Source organism: Toxorhynchites rutilus, chromosome 3 (assembly GCF_029784135.1).
Source record: "Toxorhynchites rutilus septentrionalis strain SRP chromosome 3, ASM2978413v1, whole genome shotgun sequence".
NCBI classification, from domain to species: domain Eukaryota; kingdom Metazoa; phylum Arthropoda; class Insecta; order Diptera; family Culicidae; genus Toxorhynchites; species Toxorhynchites rutilus.
Genome location: NC_073746.1, coordinates 61228006 through 61253700, shown reverse-complemented (window position 1 = coordinate 61253700; position 25695 = coordinate 61228006). Strand labels below are relative to the sequence as shown.

General features: G+C 37.7%; 2 protein-coding genes across 4 annotated transcripts in view; both read left to right on the top strand.

Annotated features, from left to right (window-relative positions):
* Positions 1–25695, top strand: part of LOC129772862 (protein limb expression 1 homolog) — a 210995-nt gene that overhangs the window by 148465 nt on the left and 36835 nt on the right. Inside the window, exon 1 of one of the 3 annotated variants that reach the window (XM_055776380.1) lies at positions 14137–14206. The exons of 1 other annotated variant lie outside the window; for it this stretch is intronic. The gene's annotated coding sequence lies outside the window, so the exon portion shown is untranslated. Of the gene's footprint in view, positions 1–14136; positions 14339–25695 lie in introns of those variants that run through there. One more of the 3 variants, XM_055776379.1, reaches the window with a different exon arrangement.
* LOC129772861 (uncharacterized) lies at positions 782–7781 on the top strand. Its single transcript, XM_055776376.1, has 2 exons — positions 782–1418; positions 4903–7781. Exon 2 carries the CDS (start codon positions 6013–6015, stop codon positions 7522–7524), a length of 1512 nt encoding a protein of 503 aa, XP_055632351.1. The 5' UTR covers positions 782–1418; positions 4903–6012; the 3' UTR covers positions 7525–7781.

Below are 25695 nucleotides of genomic sequence, written 5' to 3'. Positions count from 1 at the left end.
TTGTTGTTGCCGTGGCACAATCGCTGGCCACCCTATCTGCAACTAAAGGCTAATCATCTAATCCGACTATGGAGATCCAATGACATTTCTTGACAGACAACGTCAAAGCATATGAACAACAGAAGGCATTCAGAAGGTTCGTAGGATTCAAGAGCGTGCTTTATTGGATCTCGTGGAATTACTATTTGATCATTAATATATAAAATTTACTGGTAAAAATTGTGTTACAAATTAGATTAACTGAGTGAATATTATAATTACAGCATTCTACAGGGTCTTTCAGATTAAACGCTCGCGCAACAAATTTTAACAACTTCTTCAAAAGTGAACCGATTTTTACTTTTGAAAACGAAGAAAAAGCTTAATTTAGGACATTTCCGATGTGACCCCCCTTTTTCCATAACGCGTTTCAAACGGTGAACAAAATTCTTCATGCACAACTCTAACATTTTTCTTCTTTAAGTTCCTCCAAATTTTGTGGCTTATTAACATTTAAGTTCCTCCAAATTTTGTGGCTTATTAACATAGCAACGGTCCTTCACGTACCCCCAGAGGAAGTAATCGACGACGACAAATGTTGAAATTCTTACCATAAGAGGACAAAGTTTCATTAAGGCTTCGGTTGCTCGAGTAATACGATTTCACTCAAAATACACGTTTTTGTAAATTGTACATCTTGATACCAAAAACCATCGACGGAGCGAACAATTTTTTTATAAGGAGCTATACGATTTTTTTCGTTAGCATTCAATCTGAAAGACTCTGTACATTTACGCGAGTTAGCAACGGAGGTACCCGGGCGGCGACAGCAACAATTTGCTGACAACAACATTGGCGGTCGTTGGCAATCGAGCCAGCAGAACGGGGTCATCGAAGTATGCTGACGACAACTTTGGATCAATAAACTTTGGCAGTTTTCGGCGTGGATAAGCAGAGGCACGAAACTGCAACTTTGCATTATGAACTGTAGAAAAATTTAAATAATCAAATAAAAGTTAGTTAGTGCTAGGCTATCGACAAGTGTGGTCGCGTTTTTTAAAAAGATTATCACGTCCGTGAAATCTTAACTGGAGGCTCCGGCGAGATCCTCTAAAGCGGGAATTGTATAAAGTGTTTAGTGTAGTGCAAAACTCTTAAGAAAAAATTAGTGCAACCAAAATCTTGATTAAAGTGTTTTTATTGGTTCAAAGAGCCAGGTTGTGTTCGAATATTACTGGTTCAAAGAGCCAGGTACTACACATCGCAAAAGCGAACTACAAGACACCGAGGACCTGATCCCGATCGGCACCGCTGGCCCGGAGTAGCGGAAGTAAAACGGATACCCAAACGTGCCTGCTTGTAGATCCCCCGTTTACAGAGGACAGCCACCGAAAAGTCCAACGTGTGATGTTGGCCATATCCAGGACTAGGTCCTTTATGTAAGTTATTCTTCTATTTTCTATTTTTAGAAACCTAAGTGTAGTGATTTTTCAAGAAAAAGTGAAATTTGTAATTCATTTCTCAACCAAAAATAGTGAACAGAGTGATTTAGTTCTTCAAGAGTGAAAACAAAAAAGCTAATTGCGTTTCCAAAAAATAGTTATTAAATCGTTTTGTAAAAATTAGTCGAAAAAAGAGTAGATTCAATTTTTATTTCGACAGAATAATGTCAAATCCAGGAGGTGTACCAATCCCTGCACCAGCTGCTGCACCTTTAACGATGCAACAGTTTATAGATTTAGGTAGGTTGCCAGATTTTATCCGTGATCTGCAACCATTCGACGGAAAGGCAACCGAGCTTTTAGCTTGGTTGATGGATGTCGAAGGCGTTTTTGGTATGTACCGAGACGCCGGGGCAACCGCAGGCCAAATAAATTTAATTGAACGTTCCGTGCGTAGAAAAATAAGAGGCGAAGCCGCCGATATTTTAAACGCAAATAATATTAAACACGATTGGGCTGACACTAAAAAGACCCTTCTGCTATATTATAGAGATAAACGTGATCTCAAAACGTTAGATTACGAACTGACCTCCATTAAGAAGTCAGGCAATGAAAGTTTGGGAAGTTATTATTCAAGAGTTAATGAACTCTTATCTTCGATTATAGCTCAAATTCAAACAGAAGAGAAATATTTTCTACACATTGATTCGCATATAGATTTTTTCAGAGAAAAATCTGTAGATGCATTTATTAGAGGGTTGGAGAAACCATTGTGCCAACTCCTCAAAACATTTAATCCACAAACCATGAACCAAGCATATCAATTCTGCTTGGATTATTATAATATGGATTCCCGATCAGCTCCATTTCGCAATGAACATCCCATACATATCCCCAAGCCGAGAGACTTTGATGTTTCAAAAATCCCTCCTAGACCACCTCTCAGGAAGTTTGCTCCAATTCCGACTCCCAGAAATTTTCAACCGTTCCAACACTTCCCATTTGACAGGCAAAATTTCCAAGGATTTAGACCTCAATTCCCAACTTCTCCTCAAAATTTTCAACCACCTCCTAGGCCCTGGTTTCCAAAACCACTACCTAGACCCGAACCAATGGAGGTTGATCACAGCATCCGATCTCGCAACATAAACTACGGTAACAGACCTCCTATAGACAACAAAAGACCGCACCCACATTCAAATCAGATACACAATTTCAAGCGTGTTGCACATCCGCTTGAATACACGGACGATCAACACTATTATGATTATGAACCTGAATATGACCATTATTACAATCATTATAAAATGGAAGAGGAACAAATTCTAACTGATGCTCATTGTTCTGGTGAGCCAAGTTCAGAGGAAACCGCAGCTGAGCAGGAAAGTGAACCTCAACCCTCTTCATCACAGACTAATTTTTTAGAATGGAAGCCGAGTTGGTAAAGCCAACTCTTCCGTATATTAATTTGAAAACTAACATTGGAGAATTCCCATTCTTGATAGATACTGGAGCGAACATTAATATAATTGAACCAAAATTAGCCTATTCGTATAAAATTTCTAAGCCATACAATTTTGAAGCAGATAACATTTCCAGTGCAAATGGTACGTTCAGAGCAACATCCGCAATTGATATAATATTCTTTTACCCGAAAATAAACCATTCCGCTCAATTTTTACTTCATAAATTTCACCCATTTTTTAAAGGTATTATTGGAACAGGTATTTTGAAATCTTTGAATGCAAAAATTGATCTTGGAAATAGTGTCATACATTTGAAAAAAGGTAACGAGACATTGGAAGCCCCACTTTTGCAGTACAGCTCAATAAATTCAACATCAAATCATTTATTCAGAACTGACCACTTGTCAGCAAATGAAAGCAGTAGACTTCTGAAAGTACTTGATGCACATAACGAAGTTTTTCATCAACCAAATTCCAAACTTACATGTGGAACAACCGTTGAATGTTTGATCAATACCACTGATAACATACCTGTTCATCAGAAGGTATACCCTTATCCTGCAGCCTATGCAGAAGAGGTTAAAAAACAAGTGGATAAATTATTAGCTGACGGTATAATTAGACCCTCCCGGTCAGCCTGGACATCTCCAGTATGGATCGTGCCGAAAAAGGCAGATGCTTCCGGTGAAAAAAAATTTAGAATGGTGATTGACTATCGGAAACTTAATGAAAAAACCGTTTCCGATCGTTATCCAATGCCTGAAATTGGTTATGTGATTGACCAATTGAAAGGACATAAATATTTCTCAACATTAGACTTGGCATCGGGTTTTCATCAAATAAGAATGAAAGAATCCGACATTGAAAAAACGGCATTTTCAATCAATAATGGCAAGTATGAATTTACTAGAATGCCATTTGGTTTAAAGAATGCGCCCGCAACCTTTCAAAGGGCAATCGATGATGTTTTAAGAGAACATATAGGAAAGATATGTTACGTCTACATCGATGATGTAATAGTTTTCGGTAGAGACTTAGAAGATCATCTTAAAAATCTTGATATTGTTTGCAAAACTCTGAATGAAGCAGGATTTAAAATCCAATTAGATAAATCTGAATTCCTCCATCAAGAGGTTGAATTTCTTGGCTACATAATAAGTTCTGAAGGAATTAAGCCGAATCAGAAAAAAATTGAAACTATCAATCTTTATCCAGAACCCAAAAACCTAAAAGAACTTCGTGGATTTTTAGGAATGATGGGTTATTACCGTAGATTTGTCAAAGATTTTGCAAAAATTGCAAAACCCTTGACAAACCTTCTAAGGGGGGAGAGTGTACCCTCATCTAACAAGAAAATTTCATTGAATGACAAGGAAAAGCAATGCTTTCACAAAATGAAAAGCTTACTTTCCTCTTCTGATATTCTCATTTACCCGGATTTCAATAAACCATTCATTCTCACGACTGACGCTTCTGATTTTGCAATCGGCGCAGTCTTGTCTCAAGGAGAGATGGGAAAGGATAAACCCATACATTTTGCTTCCAGGACCTTATCTAAAACAGAAGAGAATTGCTCAGTTCCAGAAAAAGAAATGTTAGCGATTTTCTGGGCACTTCAAACTTTTAGAAACTATCTTTACGGTGCAAAATTCAAGATTCTAACGGACCATCAGCCTCTCACTTTTGCTTTATCGCCTAAAAATACAAACGCAAAGCTTAAGAGATGGAAGGCTTATTTAGAAGAGCACGACTTCGAAATCATTTATAAACCGGGAAAAACAAACGTAGTCGCTGATGCTCTAAGCAGAATGGTATGTTCTATGACAGGAACTCAGCACTCTGCCGAGAATAGCGATGATTTTTACATTATTTCGACTGAAGCTCCGCTCAACTCCTTCAAGCATCAAGTAATACTGAAGAAAGGTCCAGATAAAACAACTGTCACGCATCCATTTCCAAACTATACTAGGGTAGATATATCATTATCCAATATTAATGAAGCTTCTATTTTACAGGTACTCAAAAATCACTTTAATATCTCCAAAGTAAACGGATTGTCAGCCGATGAACCCTTTATGGGACAAATACAGGAAGTTTACAAAAAACACTTTGGTAATAAGAGATCGTTAAAAATTCGTTTTTGTCAAAAAATACTTCAAGATGTTCAACAAGAAGACGACCAATGGGACGTTATCCGAAGCGAGCATTATCGTGCACATCGTGGTGCTGAAGAAAATAAGTTACAACTTTTGAGGAAGTTTTATTTTCCAAAAATTTTTCAAAAGTTAAAAGATTTTGTTACCAATTGTCAGATTTGTAACGAAAACAAATATGACCGAAAACCAATCAAATATCCACTTCAAGAAACCCCAATTCCAAATGCTCCTTTTAAAATCGCCCACATAGATATCCTATTCCTTGAAAACGGCCACTTCCTAACCTATGTCGACAAATTCTCTAAATTCGCCCAAATCAAACCCATAGATTCAAGAGCCGCAGTTGACATAGTTCCTGCAGTTAAAGAAATCCTTTTAAAATACAATCCTCCGGAAATATTAGTCATGGACGGTGAAAAATCCTTCATGACTGGAGATCTGGTAAACTTCTATAATACCCATCATATCGAACCGTATGTCACAGCTACAGGACGGAGCGAAATGAACGGAATTGTCGAACGTTTCCACTCCACTCTTTTAGAAATTTACAGAATAACCAAGCACGAGAATCCAGAAAAATCCGTTACTGACCTACTTTTCCTATCACTGAATAAATACAATTCCACCATCCATAGTTCCACTGAACATACCCCCTACGAAGTTATACTTCCTTCCTCAAGAACTCCAGAAATTATAGAAAAAGTTTACAAGAACATTTCAGAAAAACAAAAGAAAGATTTAAAATACCATAATAAGTTCAAGAAAGCCGTGGTGATAGAACCTAATCAAGAGATCTATGAAAATGCCAGACAGAGAATGAAACATAAAAAACGTTACAAGAAAAATAAAGTTAAACAAGTTAACAAAAGCACCGTAACTATGGACGATGGAAGAAGGATACATAAAGATGATGTTAAGATTAGGAAAATATAATCTTGTTTTATTATTTTTTCTCGTTACAGAATTCTAATGTTCTTAAAAATAGTAATAACTGAAAAGATAGACGTTAAGAGGATAGACCATCTTCCCATTATTGCTTTCAATTTAGGTACCGCTAGAATTCAACAAACATCTCACTATTATATGCACCATTTCAATGTCACCTCTCTGAAAACACATGTAGAAATTCTTAAGATACAATTCGAGCAATTGAAACCCAATCAGTTTACAAGCCTTACAAAACAAACATTCGAACAGATTCATCAAACTCTAGAAAATCTAGCCCCTTCTCGGCGGCAAAAACGTTGGAATAGTCTAGGAACAGCCTGGAAATTTATAGCCGGAAGTCCGGACGCAAACGACTTGAAAATTTTAAACTCCTCAATTAATGATCTTATCTCCAATAATAATCAACAAGTTAGAATAAATAGAGCACTTAATTTACAATTGAAAGAACTGGTATTCAAAACTAAAGACGCAATAGAACTGTCGAATTCAAAATCATTAGAAATATATTCAATGAACATTTTACTCAATTTGAAATATTTAGCAGAAAAACTAGAACAGATAGTTGATAGCATATCGTTAGCAAAAGCAGGAATCCTTAATGAGAAAATACTTAGTCAAGATGAAATTGAAATTTTATATCACGATGTATTCAAACAAAATATTACGGTTCATAATGCAGTGGAAGCCCTCAACTTTGCAGACACAACGATCGCAACGAACGGCAAGGAATTGACTCTCCTGATAAAAACCCCCATCTTAGATAAAAGGATATTCAATAAGATTCATGTTTTCCCTGTTACTAACAATCACAAGCAAATTCATCTGACAAACAGAAATTATTTAACTCACGAAACCGGCAACTATATGGTCAATACACTACAACCAACAATATACAAAACCTACGAAGTAGTATTCGACAACTCAAGATGCATACCAAATCTACTTTTTGGGAACCAAGCAACCTGTAACTACACCATGAATCCGCCAGAGGATCAAATCACCATAATCAATGACGAAAATATCATCTTAAACTCGGATAAAAACATTTCCTTCACTTCAACCTGCGGACTCAAAAATCGTACATTTACCGGAACATTTTTAATTACGTTCCACGATTGCGAAATCAACATCAACAACATATCCTATTCTAACGAAATACAGAACATGGTTGGAAGCCCAATCCAACTACCATTGGATGGAATTACAATACAAAAGCAACTTACAATAGCAAACCTAAGCTTGGAACATTTACACCACCTACACCTGGAGATGAGAAAGGAGATGGAATATATTCGATTGAACAACACAAGTATAGAATGGCCAGCTTGGTCCATTATGGGTGGAATCATTTCATTCCCCTGCATGATAATAGGTATCGTGATTCTTTTGAAAATCTTTTCCCACAGATCAGCTACAGTCAAAATAAAACAAATACCCAGTACTACACCAACACAGGAACCATTGAAGGACATTCAACCAAATCTCAGACCCATGACGATTAGAGATGTGATTCGGACGGAACCTCATCTCTAAAGGAGGGACGAGTTAGCAACGGAGGTACCCGGGCGGCGACAGCAACAATTTGCTGACAACAACATTGGCGGTCGTTGGCAATCGAGCCAGCAGAACGGGGTCATCGAAGTATGCTGACGACAACTTTGGATCAATAAACTTTGGCAGTTTTCGGCGTGGATAAGCAGAGGCACGAAACTGCAACTTTGCATTATGAACTGTAGAAAAATTTAAATAATCAAATAAAAGTTAGTTAGTGCTAGGCTATCGACAAGTGTGGTCGCGTTTTTTAAAAAGATTATCACGTCCGTGAAATCTTAACTCGCGAACAGGGTTCTGGACCTAGAAAAGCCGTATGTCATTTTAACTGAACTGAACTTTAATCGGGTTATATGAGTTGTAGCGATAGAAAGGATCCTGAACCATTAATTATTAATACTTTCTATTTTTAATCGTAAATTGTTGAAGAAAACTTAAAAAGATATTCCAACATTAACACGAAAAACTCGGTATTTCTCTGGTTTTCCTTACTATATAACCGTGATTCTGTTCGTTAGATGCGCTACTCTTTTGTATTAATCTTGCAGACAGCAATATCTGTGTTTGTTGCCAAGGTTACCACTACATCGAACACGTTGTTTGGTCGTGCGAGGGGTATGTTGTTGCCAGATCGGATTTAGAAAACTCTCTTCGGGCCAGAGAAAGGCATCCCAATGTGAGAGATGTATTGACTCGGCTAGACCTTGATTACATGTCCCTAATATATGTTTTCCTTAAAGCTATCGATCTTCGTGTGTCTTTATATCGTTATATTCTCCTTTTCCTTTTTCTTCGCGAGAAATCGGATCCCTTCTTACTAACAATAGAATAAGGTGAAATGTAAATACATAATAGATATGAGAATAGGTTTTGCGGTTTATTTATTCATTCAAACCGTAACAATCGACTCACCTAGTCCGTCACGATAAAACATGTATGAACGAATAAGCAAACCAGACCATGGAGTTGAGATGGATAATGGACTTCACTTTGACGAACGGCTCAGTCGCTATCCGGTCACCTATGTGAACCAGTTCTTTTGGACTGATCTTTCGTTCAGCAGTACCGTCGTTAATCTCGGAATTTCAGCACGGGTTTATGAAGAAACGCTCCACCATTACCAATCTGATGACCTTCACTAACACTCTGGTTGATGCCATCGAGGAGCGTCGACAAGTTGATGCCGTGTATATCGACTTCTCCAAGGCGTTCGACAAAGTTCCACATGGTCTAGCTATCATAAAACTGAGCCGCCTCGGTCTTCCTTCGTGGATTGTTCGCTGGATAGAATCGTACCTTTCGTCCAGGAAAGCTTTCGTGAAGATTCGCGATGCCACATCGAATGCGTTTCACCTACCGTCCGGGGTTCCTCAGGGTAGCCACCTTGGTCCTCTCATCTTTAAACTCTTTTTAAAACGATGTATGCGACCACCTAAGCTGCTGTAAGCTCTTGTATGCAGATGACCTAAAACTCTACCGCATTATCGAGACGACGGTTGATTGCCTGGCTCTGCAAGCTGATATTGAACGCCTGTCATCGTGGTGTAAGATGAACGGAATGTTGGCAAACCCATCCAAATGCAAAATCATCACCTTCAGCCGAAGTCGAACACTGGTCACGTTTGAATATTCGATGAATGAATCACCGCTTGTGAGAGTAGGCTCTATCAAGGATCTTGGGCTACTTTTAGACATGAAATTGAGATTCAACGAGCACATATCGATGACAGTCACTAAAGCAAACTCCATGCTTGGCTTCCTGAGAAGTAATACAGTGCAATTTGACGACGTACATGCCATGAAGTCACTGCACTGTTCTCTGGTTCGCGTGCTAGAGTATGGAGTGCAAATCTGGGCCCCGTATCATAGTGTGCACGTAACACGTATCGAAAAAATCCAGAAACGTTTCATAAGAAATGCGTTACGGCGTCTCCCATGGACAAATCCCGACAATCTACCACCTTACGAACATCGATGCGCGCTCATCGGACTTCAAACTCTGTCGAGCCGGCGTAGCTTTCTGCAAAGAGTGTTCATCTACGACGTACTAAGCAACAACATTGACTGCGGCAGCATACTGCAAAATATAAATATTCACGTTCCGAACCGCCAACTCCGAAGCACTTCCTTTCTCAGAGTTCAAGGACACCGTACTACATACGGATATAACAATCCGCTAGATAGATGCTGTAGGCTTTTTAACGATGTGCACGATATTTTTTATTTTAAAATAAGTAGACTAGTTTTTAAAGATAGAATTAAGAATGTCTAAATAGTCTGTGTGGTCTGTGATCAAAGATGGTAAATAAATAAATAAAATATCAATACATGTATCAAGAACAACAATGAATGTTGGCTGGAAAAAGATAGGTGCTTCTTTTGAAGTCGCAAATCGTTTGTCAAAATATGCTTCTCGCCCGACAATACTATATGTAATAATTTGATTCGAGAAATTTTCCATATTTTCTGTTGGGACTCAACCCAGGTTCCTTCAAAGAACATGTTTAATAATAGCTTGTCCCGTGACGACATTTTTCAGTTTTCTCAAACATTCCGGTAATAGTTATCACAATAACGTATACAAGCAATGGGCCAAACAATGAATTGAAAACATTTTTTCAATTCACTTCTCCACTAGGTTTTTTTTGTTTACCCAATTAGTGAATCGTTTCAGCTTCTTCCGGTTTCTTTCTGATAAACAGAAAAGATAGAAGTATTACAAATGAATTGAAAAAAAACATTGAATTGAACATTTACAGCTTTGCCGAAAATCTGATTCAATTGCAAAATAAGCATTTTGCTTGTGAATAATAATATCGTTGGGCAAAACTAAAAATTCTCCAAGCGTTCTCGTTATATTCCGTTCTGTCCAGCGCAATCTGCTTTCCACATGTATTTAGTTCAGCTGCACTTCATTCGTTCTCAAACAATTAGCTCGCAATCAGTTCGTTTGGAATCATTTTGTATGGCGAATTACCGTTTTTAAAAAAGAACGTCCATTCGTTCAATCTTTTTGGTGAACTAATTCTTTCGTACCGTTAGTAAACGGTTTGTCCATCTCTACCATGGAGGCTTAAGCCCGAATTGTATAAAAATATGTTGTTTGTTGCTCTCCCCCCCAGCGTAAGCAGCGAGCGAAATTTGAAAAAAAAACATACCTAATTTATTCGCTAAATTGTTTACTTATTTTAATATCTTTACTGTATTTGTTATTTTCAAAAAATGGGCTGAATAAATTTCCTATCTAATGGTATATAGTATAACATAAATAACAATAACGATTTTGCGTAATATTCATTTGAAATCCCTCAAAGACGTAGTCCTACGTCAAAAAAGAAAATAGAAAGTATTCTACATAAGTTTGAGCACACGCGCGTTAAAGCAGCCATGAGAAATCTGAATTGTGCTAGCGGTTGGAACATATCAGAGTTTGTTCTTATTGTAAAATTGAGTATGTAAGTCTAGATAAAAAGGAGCACAGCTATGATTGAGGTTTGGTTGAAGATCGAGAGAGCGAATGTTGTCGAGTGAAGAAGGTCCTCGAATTTTTACTGAAGGATCAAGCGGACAACCATCGGAATGAACGGATAGGCTACAACCTGAAATTCATCCAACGGTTCAAATGTTTGATCAATCTGCTGATTAGAACAGGTTTTCTGACAAATTTGGCAGTCAACTCATAAGATACCATGGGATCGCTTGACGAGGCAGCAAGTGTTTCTTCTTATAATTTGACTGAATTGGAAGATGTACTGTTTACTTCTTCCAAGCATATCCAATTAAACGTTTTAATTAATGATGCTTAGTGAAACACCAGTATCACAAAAAGGTGATTCCATATCTGTAGATTAAATCAGTTGTTTTTTTGTGAAACTGATTATGTATTAACATCTTGATCGCCCCGTCACCCAAATCTGGGTGACACTTTCCTCGATGAATTTGAATAGGATTTTCAAACGGAATTTGATAGAATAGGAACTTAAATGTAAATATGGGATATGTATAATAATCAAAAAATCAAAAACATAAAAGTGTAATGTTCATACAATACTTTTAAACGGTTTTATTTAGCATGACCTGTTGTAACTATGTTTGTATGTTTATCTGTAGGGTTGTCTCACAGCAATAGAAATTTAATCCCCTTCCTGTTGACCGATTGATCTGAAATTTGGAACACCTCTTTATCTCTGCTGTCGTTATAAAACTGTGTATTCCATGATCTTGAAAATCCAAGATGGCTACTGCTACAAAATGGCGGACTACACGTTTTATCAAAACCCCATTGATATGGGTGAAAGGGTTTGACTAGTAGAACACAGTTATTTATGAAAATGCAAGTTCAAAATGGCGCAATTTTTTCAATTCATTTATATGGGTATCGAACGAAAAGGGTCTGACTAGTAGAACATACTTATTTGTGAAAATGCAAACCCAGAATGGCGATATATGTTTTTATTTCAAAACCCCATCAATATGGATATCAAATGAAAAGACCTGACTAGTGTCATTAGATCATGTAATTGGCGCAAAATGGCCAATTACATTCATTTATACAACTCCCGTATAGAGCGATTCCACACCAAATAGGTCGGCTGCTAATCCGATCCGCTACGATTTTTTTGAAACTTGGTTCAAATGATGGAAACTACCAAAAATTACAATTTGCATCATTATATTAACAATTTAAATTGCGACTGATTTTTTGAAAGGTTTGAGAAAAATCACATTTTGAATGTACCGTTAAAAATCATTCTCAAAAATTTAATTTAATATTAAATACTTTTATATTTTTATGTCGTCTATAGTAAGTTCTTCTAACATATCGTCCAGGTCTTCACTTGCGTATAGTTCCTCAAAATGCGAATCGGAGCTCGTTGAGATAACACTCGAAACATTTATTTTAACGCTTCTCACTATTTCGTCGTCACTACAGGGAAACTTCGATATAACGTACCCTCGTTATAACGTGCCCTCGATATAACGTCACTCGATATAACGTACATTTTACCTCGATATATCGTACACATTTCCAAAGTGTAAAGGAAAAAAAATTCCAATATTTTTTTCCTGATAGAACAATGAATTATCTGTATTGTGATGTTAAAACAAGTTTTGTGCCTTCAATCAATCCCGAAATACAGCTGGTTTTGTAATTCCGGATTCTAAATAAATCAAGCTTTAATCAACAGTACGAAAGAAAACATCATGAGAAAGGCTGGCTTCGTCTTCTGATTGAAGTTATTCATTAACTTTACTAAAACAACAAAATATATAGATTACGTTTGTGAGTACTTTATTATGCTTCAATATAACGTACAAATCGATACAACGTACAATTTTGAAAGTGAAATGTACGTTATATCGAAGTTTACCTGTACTTCCCTCGCTTTCAGATTTACCATTACGCTGTCCGGTGAACATTTTGAGGATGACAAAAAAAACACATGGCGTCGAAGAAAAAAAAAATTGGAATAAATCCGGACCTATCCGAGTTGCGCAATTATTATTCTCATTCTCAGAAAAAAAAACTTGCAACTTGCCTCTTCTTTTAACTTTTTATCTACCAAGCGCAAAGAACAATGAAATCGAATCACATGGAAAGTCGAAGTTGGCAAATGTGATATAGTTTATGACGATAATTTCCCACAAAAGTGACATATGTTCTTGGTACGATATATTCACGGAATCTTCGCAATCGATTGAACAGAATATTCCATATTCTCCAATAAAATTGTAAATAGTTATTCATCGTCATCGAATATAGTATATAGAGGTTGAATTTCATTTTTAATTATCATTGGCAACACTGTATAGTTGACTGAAAATTTATTTTTATTAGTTTTCTAATCAGCAGTCGGTTGATTTCGTTCGGATTCAACAGAAAAGTAGTTCGTTGTCGAAAAGTTATCGTTGCTCTCTTATTTATCTAGCGCACCGACAGTTGAATTTGGGCCCCACAAGAAACTCGACCAACTCGCTCTGGGCGACGAAAGTGTTAATAAATTATCAATTAGATAATCGACCCATCTGAAGCTCAAACCTTCATTACTACTAATATACTATTGTTCCAAAAAAAAAGATCGAAAATTTAACTCCTCCCAAGGCAGCAGAGGAAAACATATCCCGGTAATCAACTTCAAATAAAAATGGCAAGGAATTATCCTCGAAATGGATTCAAATTCGTGGCATTCAACATTTATCTGAGTTTCATTAACAAAAAATATTGATGCCTCTGCGAAACAAACTCTGTACACATTAGATTAATCATCTGCAACCCACCGATTACGATACTATCCTCCGGGATCCGCAGTGAACCCTTTCGAGTGTGGAAGCTCCGGCAAGAGCACAAATACCATAATCCGGTGTGCGCGATCTTTGTCGTCAATGTTACCTGTGTGAAGGTGGTGAGTGCCCCGTTTTTCGGCCAGCCAGCCAAAGAGAGCGAGAGCTCTAAGCGATCCCCCTAAAACAACAGCACCGCGGTGCTGGATTGGTGGACGCAAGCAGCAGCAGCAGCAGCAGCAGAACCCAATGGTCCACATCGTCCAGCCATCCACACTCTCTGCCAGGGCTCTTCTGTGTGTGCGCCTAGGGAACATGTTGTTTTAGTCTCTCCTGTCCTGGGTTCTTTAGTCTTTTAAATGTATCGCTGGGGTATTGACGTGTAAGGCCATTTCGTGTTTTTTCTGCGTCGCCTTTTTTGTGGTGTCTTTTTTTCTGTGTGGCTCTAGAAATTAGTAATTCAACAATAAGAAAAAGTGTTTTTTTTTGTTAATGGCAATTCTCGGTGACCGGAGTTAGTGGCGTTTGATTTATTTGTAATACTCCGTATGAACTGATACCGTTTCCCGAGTGGTGTACAGAAAGTTTTTAGTGCGGAAAAAGGCAAGAAATGCGAGATAGACTTTCTTTTTTTTCTTTCCTACCTTGGCGAGAACAAGTTCTTTTTGCATCTCTTATTTCTGGTTCTCCTGTCTGCTGTATTTGTGCTGCTACCCGCAAACTTAGAAAGTAAAATAATTGGTTGCATCGTTTTCGATTTCGGTTTCGCAAAGGCGATAGTTTCGTAGAATCGAAAGTAGTCCAACGTGACGGACAGCATACGGGGAACAAAGATAGAAATAATAACAGTAAAAAAACAACAACGATATTGATTACTGACGAGTGGCAGGGAACACATATAATCGATTTGGTTTATCTTTCTTTTATTTATGGCTACGAGATAAACGGGTGGCAGATTCCATTTGAGTACGGGATACCGGAACCCTTTCCCTAGCTGCGAGAAAAAAAGACCCGTAATTATGATGCACCCATACTCACTCACACGATGCTTGACTATTCGTTTGGGACCTACTGAACCCACCAAAACCAGAGCCCCACAGTGGAGTATTGTTTTTCCTGGTTGACAACCGCGCGCCACAAAAAGGCTCCACTGCCCTCCTCGTCGTCAGTCCGGCAGGTCTTTTGTGGGTCCTCTCTCTGTGTGTCGTACGAATGTGCGAAAACGAGAAGGCACACCAATTTCGCCACCATACTCTTACAATAAAAAAGCGACATACCCATAGCCGCCGACCGATCGAAAGCCACCAGCCACCAAACGGTGTGATGCAGAGTGAAAAGCACATAACTTATGCCGTGGATGCTGTAAATCTCGCTCGGTCTGCTGCTGTTGTTGTTGTTGCTGTTGCTGTTGGTGGTACCGTGTTGAGACTGCTGTTAAGTCTATTTGAGGTACCTTCAAACGCCTGGAAACAGCGAGCGGTGGAGAAGAGAGAGATACAGTGAAAACTTTCTTGATGTACACACTTATGCAAAAAAGTTGATACTTGCAAATAAATATAAAATGAAAACAGCAGCAGCATTGCGAGCACAGAGGAGAAGCACAGCCACAACAAAGCAAGTAGGAAAATCTCAATAAAAATGAAGTGACCATCTGCAGGAGAGAAATAAAATTATACTCACACACGTTCGCCATCATCGGTAACAACACAACAAAAATGAGAAAAAAAAGTCACAGGAGGGTTGTGTCCGAGACGTGACGGCATAGTTGACGTAGGATTACGTGAGGTTATCTGTTCCATGCTGATTTTGGATGTTTGAAAATATCTCAAATCAATCATGAAATATCTGAGTAAAGAGCATTTAAAAAAGATAATTTTTACAATGCGATCGATTTTCGTTTATCAATTTGTACCCCCATAAGACCTAAATCTACAGCACAGCACTAAGGGTGATTTGTGATTTCCTTTGAAAATAAACACTATTTGGATATATTTAAAAATATCTACAGAGCTATATTCGCAAGTAAGGAAAAATGTTTTGGTGGAAACATCAGGCAATTTCTATAAAAAAATGGTCGAGTGTAGGATTGGGCCATCTTTAGAAAGAGATCGATCGAATCCGTACCAAAGAATCGTTCTTGTTCTATATTATTCTATATTTACTTTCACTTGTTCTATATAAGTGTTGTCTTTTCTTTAAAGACGAAGTAAACATTTCACATTTTTATTCGAACGTCAAAAACAATCTATTTTGATTTTCAGCATTGTATTTTTTGCAGGGCTTTCATTTTGTACTGTCATGGAATTATTCAATTAAATAAATTAATTGAAAATTATTACAGTAAAATCCGTTTATTATGACTGCGCTGATATTGGCCAACCGCTCATTATGACGTAATTACACAGCGAAGTTTGGTTTCATTTGAAATTATTTGTAAAAAAAAGTCGGATATAATGACTTCCTTTACAGTGGCATGTCGCTTATTATGAGCAATTTTCAATAAATTATGTCCGGTCGGTTATAAAAATATCGGTTATAACCGATATTTTTTTCAGAAAACGCTTCGTATGACATCCACTTATTATGACGCGTTTGTCAATTCCCTTCGATGTAATTACAAATGGATTCCGCTGTATTAGAAATTTAACAACTAATATTCATCCAGAACTTCACTGTATCCACTCCCATAAAATCCAACCGTGCCATACGTCTGACATTTAGTCGAAATCTCGAAAGTAGTTCCAGTCTTGGAAAAGAAAGCTTCAGCTGAATCTGATGTCACCATTCAATTTCGTCACAATTTTCACTCTCAGTCTAGTTGATGGTGTAAATATACCGTTCTGAATCATATTTCGGACGCTTAAGGCATATGATGCAGAAAACAGATCTAAACTTTATGCACAGGTGGTAGTCCAAATTAGCGGTTGATTGTTTGATATGCATTTAGGCTTTCTACTTTGGTACCTATTTGATTGAAAACATAAAAAAAATCATCGAATAAATTTCTTTTCAAATGAAGCGAATAAAAATCAAACTTCGGACACTAAATCAAATTTCGGACAGATTAAATTCAAATTTCGGACACTTAATTTTGCAATTTTATGGACGAAAATTACATTACACTTGATTATATTTCATAATTGACTGCGAAACACTTACCAAGCAATCATAGTAAACTGTTAACGATGATGAGAACTGATGAAACACGGGAGAAATTTAAATATTTACGAACGGGTAAATTCTACGTGCTCCCGCAAAACAAACGTCAAACACAAACGATTATGAGGAGTGCTGTTGAATTTTTTCCTACTATGTGATAATTCAAATGTTATTCTCAAATGAAGTGATAGTGAAACCAAGGGATCACTCTAAAGAAGCAATTGTGATATTAAATTTATTGTTATATCATCAGTGCATGAAGCATTTCAAGATATTAGAACAAAGTGTCCGAAATATGATGTTGTCCGAAATATGATTCAGAACGGTATCTGAGTGCCAGTGTGTACAGTAAAATTGCTATCTATTGTATTTCGGCTCCGGTGACGCTAATACGAAAATACCCAAAACTGCTTCTCCTAAATCCACGTCCACTAATTTGACAATCTCGAAAAGAACCCAATATTACCTAAGATTAAGGAAGTATTCTAGTGTAGAGACACAAATTTTGGACGTTTTATCGAGCTCCGTAAAAATAAAACAAAGAACATTTTTACAATCCATTATATCATTATTTGTTCATTGATCTTTTACCAATAAAACAAAAATTGAACGGAGAAAACATATTCATAACTAGAATAGTTACTGGCTGTTAAAGCGGGGGGATTCAAAAAAAAAAGTTGTACCATGGCGTACACGATTCCAGCCCTTCTGGTTATCTGAAACATAAAAATTGAACATTTTCTAAATCAGTAAAGATGCCGCTATCGCATGAACCTCGGACAAGTCAAAAACATCTTTTTTGACAAAATGGCGGCCGTTTGATAAACAAAATGCAGTATAAAACGTTTATTTTTTCGTTTCTCAATTTTTTTAAAATAGTAAAATTTAAAAAATATTATTTTTTTCGAAATTCATGCGAAAGAGAGATGCATACAGATTGTATTTATATAAATTCGACATGAGTCGGTTCAGTAGAACTTGAGATATCGTGTACGCCAGTTTGAAGAAACTAGTTTCGAAAAAAACGCGTTCGAAGTCCAATGTAATGGCCGTATCAGGTTAGATACCGCATCACTAAAATGCCTCTAACTCGGTAAACAATGGGATTTTCGATAGGTCCTTTCTAGGATATATTCTTGAATGCCTAAAGTACAGAAATATGAAGGAAAATTTTTTTGATTTTTTTCAGATAGACTAGAATGATGCCTGAAAAATCATCACTGAAAAATGAATTTACAAAAAAATTTCTACGGTCAAAAAGATCGGAACGCTCGATTTTCGCGATTTTTTGGAGTACAAAGAATCGATCCAAAAAATCGGGCATCGGAGTAAAAAAGATCGATCTTCTAAATATCGATTCAAGATCGACCAATATTAGTCGAGTGAATTTCAGTGCTTTTTTTTATCCCTTTTGTTTTATTTTAGGCTCACTAGCATTTTAGCTGTAATAGAGCCGAATTTTAATCGTGTACATGTCACATGTTTATCATATCTATAATTAGCACATTACACAGTTGCCATTTTTCGGCGATAGAGTATTCCCTTCTATAACATTGCATATGGTACACATTTACACAATAGCCATTTAGGGGCGTAACAGTTTTCTATCTGTTCTTCCATTATCTAGTTAGACCGGACTGCGGAGACAGTTGATTGATCATTTTTGAGTTATTTATAGAACAGCACAGCCCGATGTGTCTTGCAGAGCAGAGCAGTTGTATGGATGAATCGATCTTATTTCGACCGTAGATCGATCTCCATCGCTGATGATTGTTGCGTGGACGTAGTTATTCTGTAACAACACAAAGATGGTCAATGAGGGCCCTGAGTTTTGAACTCACGATCGATCGCTTGCTAAGCGAACGCGCAACCAATGTGGCTACGGAGACCCCCTATTTTCAGTACTTGATGTTTTAAATAATCAAATAATATAAAGTGAAAATTTTAATTCACCTTTTCACAATTCAAAACTGCCTTCGGGCCTGCCGTTAGAGATTATTCTGCCTATATGAACATTGCTACCAGATGTCGACACTGTAGTCAAGCGTAGTTTCTGATGCCGAATCGAAGAACAACGAACGCACCCATACCACGAACTGCGACTTTTGATTTGCTAATATGATGCTACTCGCCCGTGTTTGCAGTTCATTCGCCTCTAGCCCTGAAAAGAGCCATTTGGTGTTGAGGAGGTTGGCGGTTGTAATCCAAAAGTGATATCATCTGCATAAACTAGAATTTTGTTGCTGTCGGGAATTATTGTAAAAAATTTATTGCGTAATTATAATGAAGGGTGTAGGCAAAAAACTGAACCTTAGAGAATGCCATTTTCTAGGGTTTTTAGCGAAGGTTTCTGATTGTTTATTATTGCCTTGATTGTCCTATTTTCGAGAAAACTTTTAACGAAAAGCCCTAAGCGACCACGGTTTCCCCAGTCAAAAAGACACTTTAAAACAGGGTACCTTCATGCTCGATCAAAAGCCTTACTCAGATCTAGCGATACAATCTCTGCGTGAAGATTTTTCTCAACAGCGTCGGCAAGGGTCGTCTCAAGTTCTTCCAGGTGATCTTCAGTAGATTTACCTGCGCGAAAAGCAAATTGTCTGGGATCAAGCAGCTTGTTCGACTCTAAGAAGGCCATTAGGCACCGATTTACAATTTTTTTTCAATATTTTCCCAACACAGCTTAGAAGAGTGATGGGACGGAAATAATGAAGGAGGTGATTGTCTTTGTTAGGATTTTGGAAGTTATACAATTAGGCCTTCCTTCCAGTAGTTGTGTATAGTTCCGCTGGTCCAGACTATGTTATACAACTTCAGTAGGGCTATTTTGAGATGAGGAAGATTTTTCAGCATAGGATAGCTGATATAATCCGGCCCTTTAGAACCTCGTTTTACTCTATCGAGTGCCCAGTTGAGTTCGTTAAGTGAAATGTCTTTTTTTTTCCAAAATATATATTTTTATAAAGGCTCATATGAAGTTAGCCTCACGGGGCCGGGAATTCAATACAATTTTTCTTATTATCTATGTTAGTAATATGTAACCGATTACTCGCGGTTGGCTCGAGGTTAGTATTACAAGTGTTTTCGTAATTGGGATGTTGCTGTCTCCAATGCTCTGTACGTGTGCCCGACACGGGATACTTCCTATTGGGATGCAGCTGACCATTAATCAGCAACGCCCCCCTAGTCTGTACCTCATATCTAGCGTGGTGCGTCTTTCTCGACTCGAGGAATCCAGGATAGGATGGTCACTAGCCGGCGCAATCATCAGTTCGTGTAGAGTTGTCATGATCGGTACAACCTTTGGCTCTTGTTGAATGATCAGTAGACTGCACAACCTTTGGCCCGTGTGTCTGTGAGTGTGTGTATGTATTGCCGCGACTAAGTAAAAGTTTATCGATCGGATAGGAGGGATATGAAACGGGGACACAACGAAGGAAACATCATTAAACGTTGACATCGGCGTTTCTGAGGAACAGGTATAGATGAAGCAGAAGATCAGGATCACGGCTACCTAACATATCCCGGACGGGGATATCCGATTGTCTGCCTTGTGCTGTTAGTGCTCTAGAGAGCTGAGAGCGAGCAGCATGGAACCGGATACACGACCAGACAACATGCTCGATGTCGTGGTAGCCATCGCCACAATCACAAGATTGTTTGCTGCGAGCCCAATGCGATAGAGATGCGCGTTTAGGTTGTAGTGATTGGACATAAGCCGAGATATCACGCGAATGAAATCACGACCTATATTCAATCCCTTGAACCATGCCCTCGTCGAGACCTTAGGGATAATCGTGTGTAAACAACGACCGAACTCATCTCCACTCCACATGCGCTGCCAACTTACGAGCATATACTGACGAGGAATGTGGAAAAATTCATTATAAGCAATTTGTCTTTCAAAATGTGAAGTCACCCATGAGATTAATTTTGTGAAGAATTTTTTTTTTTAATTGTTGAATTATATTCTAGAATTATTGTATTAAATGCTTGTTGCTTAGGCTCCTAGTGAGCATGAATCTTGAGAAGATTTAAAGTATTGTAATTATTAGGTGAAATGTCTTTATTGAAATCAAATTCCGCATCAGACCTGAAGTTGATGGGGATTCTCTCGCATTCGGCTTTGTGGATTTGGAAATTATTATTATAGTTTTGATTGGATGAGGCAGAGGCAAAAAAACTCTCTAAAAGCCTATGACAGCTATGATTTTGCGGTCATTTGTATATTGACCTTTAATAAGGAGATTGAACTCGTTACTAAGTTTTTTGCCACTACCAATTTTGTTCCACAATTCCTTTGACGACGAATTCGGGTGAATTTCGGCAACGAACTGTTTATTCGGCATTTCTAACGGCATTTATTTCTAAGCCGTAAGACCTTCTTCGGCCTTTGATGGTTGCTTCGACCTCTGATATCCACCATGGGACACAATTCCTATCATGTTTACCACTGGTTCTAGAAATGTACAACAAGGCGACGTCAAAGATAGCTTGAAAAGTTCCTCGGCCTTCCAAATTTGTTTTTTTTTTTTTTGCTGAAAGGCGGTTCTCAATATAAAATTGATAGCCGGGCCAGTTAGCGTATTCAAATTTCCATCTTGGTCTAGCTGAAACTTGTCCAAAAGAAATTAAAATTGGGAAATGATCGCTATTGAGGCAATTATCATGGATATTCCAGGAAAATTTTGGACAAAGTTGGTTGGATAAAATTGTGAGATCAATTGCTGAATTTTTACCGGAAACAGGATTGATTCTGGTATGTTTACCATTATTTAGAAAGTTGAGTGAGTTATCAAGAACGAAGTCTTCTATTATAACTGCTCTTTGGTTAATGGTAGAACAGCCCCAGGTCTGAGAGTGGGCATTGAAGTCACCCATGAGAAGAACTGGGGAACGAAATTGGTTTAACAGATAATCCAGCTGACCAAGCAGTGGAGCCAGATCGGAAGTGGGTGACATATAAATGCTAGCAACTGTAATTGGAATAAGAAACCGAATTGATACTGCGATTGCCTATAATGTAGTGGCAATCGGAAGAAGTTTATTGGGGGTACCCAGTTTAATCGAGATTTTAACTCCGTTATACGAGGGGTTAGGCCCTTCTTTATAGTACGTGACGTAATTTTTAACAAAATTTTGGTGAAACTTACTACGAGTCATAGTCTCTTGAAAAGCTATAACTGTAGGATTAATTTTTATTAGTTAAAGTTTTAATTCTGAAACATTGGGTCTGAGACCTCTAATGTTCCATTGTAATGCAAGAATTTGATTTAGAGATTAATTTTGTGAAGAATTTTTTTTTTAATTGTTGAATTATATTCTAGAATTATTGTATTAAATGCTTGTTGCTTAGGCTCCTAGTGAGCATGAATCTTGAGAAGATTTAAAGTATTGTAATTATTAGGAATAAATGAATAACTTCATTTATTTCCTTTTTGAAAACGTTTCTTTTTTGTTGTTGGAGACTTGTTTTGATGTTCCAGGTTGCGGTGAAGTGATCGAAGATGATGTACCTGGTTGTTTCGAAATGATCGAAGGTAATGTTTCTTGTTGCTGTGATGTGGTTGTAGGACTATTCTGCCTCTTTTGTTGTGGTTTGGCGTCGGTTTGTCATTCCTTGGTTTTTTTCCTTGCAATCTGTTGCTTGGTTTGACGTTCTTCGTCCTCAGAAGATTTTTGTTCTTCCGAGGCGGAACTGTTATTAGCGATTTTCCGCTTTTCCTGCTTTGTTTGTTCGGAAGTATCCATCAATTCATCGGATTCTCCTTTTTTCGAATCAGTTGTATCCGATGAGTCCGTTATAGTTGATTCTATGGTTGCTGCACCCAAAATTGATTTTTAGCTCATGTTTTGTCATCCCGATTTATGACATTAAATGAGACTTAACATAATAGAAAATGTCAAGACTCACAAATACTGGTAAGCATTTGTATAATATACATGGTAAAGCAATATAAGATTAGTACGAGCGAGCGAAACAAACTACAAAAACGCTTTCCGCATACTTCGCCACATACATGGCCCAGACCTAGATAGATATTGTTCTCCTTCATGTTTTCTTTATTTTTTTTCTTAGAAAACACTTCCCAACTTCATTTTATAATCAGGTGTAATATTATCACGTATTTGCTAAACAACTGCTGAAGCCTCATTAGCCATGTGGATAACGCGGTCGTGTAAAATAGCTTTGCATTCCAGCCGGCCATGGTTCGATCCTCATTGACGTCGTATGGATTTTTTTTGGCACAATCCCAAATGAAATGAGACAAGAAAACAGAAAGAGATGTCTGCACGCATACATACAAACCATTTTTAAGTTTTTTAAACAGCTCATTATTTGCGCAGTTGACTCTCCAGCACACTAAATGGCATCATTTCTGCCAAAGATGACATGTTTTCTGCCAACGCTAGTTTGGGTGTGGGAATTGACTTGGAAAATTTCGCCTAGTGATGCAATTCACGCCAATCACTTTTTGGTCTCCTAATTCTTCAAGTTATTCATCTTCTGACATAAATTAAACTTCTCTACTCGACAAAATACATTTGCGTTCATTATGGGATGACTGATTATTTCAATGGGTGTCTTATCTAATAAAGTTTTGGTATTCAGAAGTAGATTAATGTGTTCTGTACTTCTGATAGAGCGAATATATTGTATGCGATTCTTGTCATCGCGGTTAATTCTTGCATTATCGAGTTCACCAACAATGAATCGCCTTGCTAACAATAACTACTTGAAGCTTTCCAGTCAGACCTGAGTTGCTGGAAGCCATGATGAGGGCTGGCTGTACCAAGGGTTATAAACGAGGACTTCAAATTCGACGATTCTCCACTACAATTTCTAAAACGTATCGTCACGGTGCCCGATTGTGTGGTCTGTTTTCGTGAATACCTACCGAGCTATACCTCTGTATGCGACGTGATATTGTGAGCAAAATAGTCACCGCAGCTAGATTGGATTGTCAGAAAAGACGGTGCATTAAATTATGCTGGTTTTAAAATCTATAATTCAACACAACAACTGAATCTGAATTCTCAGTTTTCAAAAACATGTGACATATGCGACACACATCAGCAAAAAAACAAACATCGAACTTATTTCTTTATACAGTCCCGTATTCTAATTCCTACAGAGTACAGATGCACTGGATGTGAGAGAATAGATTGCTTTTGCGAATGAACTAATCAGAACACGGAATTTCCGTTTGAAGGTTTTTCGATTGTTTGATAATTAGTTTCATAGCAAGATAGCAAGACAAACAAACTAATAACGAAAAAGAAAAATAACAAGGGTTTGTATCCGAGACACGACCGCCTAGGACATAGGACTACGCATTTTTTTTTAAATTTATTGGTTTATCAGTTCGGATATTATTTGTGAATGCGTCGAAATTCGTAAATAACACTTTGGTAAAAAGTTCCGGGACCCTGAAATGGTTTAATGGCTTGCGGGGCTTTGTAGAATCATTTCGAGAAGCAACGATTCTTGCGGAACAATACACTTAATTGGTCATATGTCGCAATTTGTTTCGTTATATCAATGCACGCATTGCACTGAGTATTTAACAAGAGACATCTTCCGTGCATTGCCATTCAACAAGCATCAAACACGCGTCTAACACACAGTTGCAGGTATAAAAATGAAACATAGCGAGAATTACCGTTTTTGAAAAACCGTTTCTCGACTCGACTTCACGTGAAATATTCGCTAGCGTTCACAGCTCGAGAGGAAACATAAAACACAAAACGAGCAGAATGAGCGATCTTTGTTGTTTCGGGCACAGAAAGATTCTGAGAATTTTCCCGAAGATGAGATATGATGAGATTAGGAGATGCAATAGCTAGCGCATAACGACAGTTTACTTACTATGCAAGGGTGGAGTTTACTTCGCAAATATTCTCTTTTCGCTATCCCCCTTCGTTGTTTCTATTCTAGCGGCTGCATAAGTTGCCCGTTATTAACAGCTCTGTTCGGGAAAGCACACAAATGGACAGAACAAATGTATGGGAAAATGGGAATGGATCCAATTTTCATTAATTTGAACCATAGACAGACTATGGGATTGTAATATATAGCATATCAAACAAATCTTAGAAAATTTCCGATTCGATTGGTATGCAAATCGTTAAAATCCGTTCGCAGCAAAAATAGTTATTAACGTTAGCTTTATTTCATAAAAACGTGACCTGTTTTCTGATTTGGCACCCCTAATGTAAGACGTAGTCCTACGTCAATAAATACAAAAGCATTGAAGTCTCATACTAGACAGTTTCACAAACATATAGATCAACTGCATATAGCAGATGTCGCGAGTTCCCAACACGTCTCTAACAGGAACATAGGGTTGTCTTCCTTGGGCCTCAAGGGCATTCAAAAGGTACTCTCTGGTGATCGATGTCATCGTAACCGTTTCCACACCGACAGACATTGCTTTGAACAATATTTATTCTGTGGAGATGCACATCTAGCGAGTAGTGGTTGGACATAAATCTACTAATTACACAAATGAAGTCACGACTTACGTCCAAACCTTTGAACCACGCTCTCGAAGAAACATTCGGAATAATTGAATATAACCACCGTCCAAGACTTCCAGTGTCCCAATCGGTTTGCGAACTGAAGAGGGAACTCTGACGCAGTAATTGGAAAAATTCATCGTATGAAATCTGTCTATACGATAGTTAGTTACATGATATATATTGTTTTCA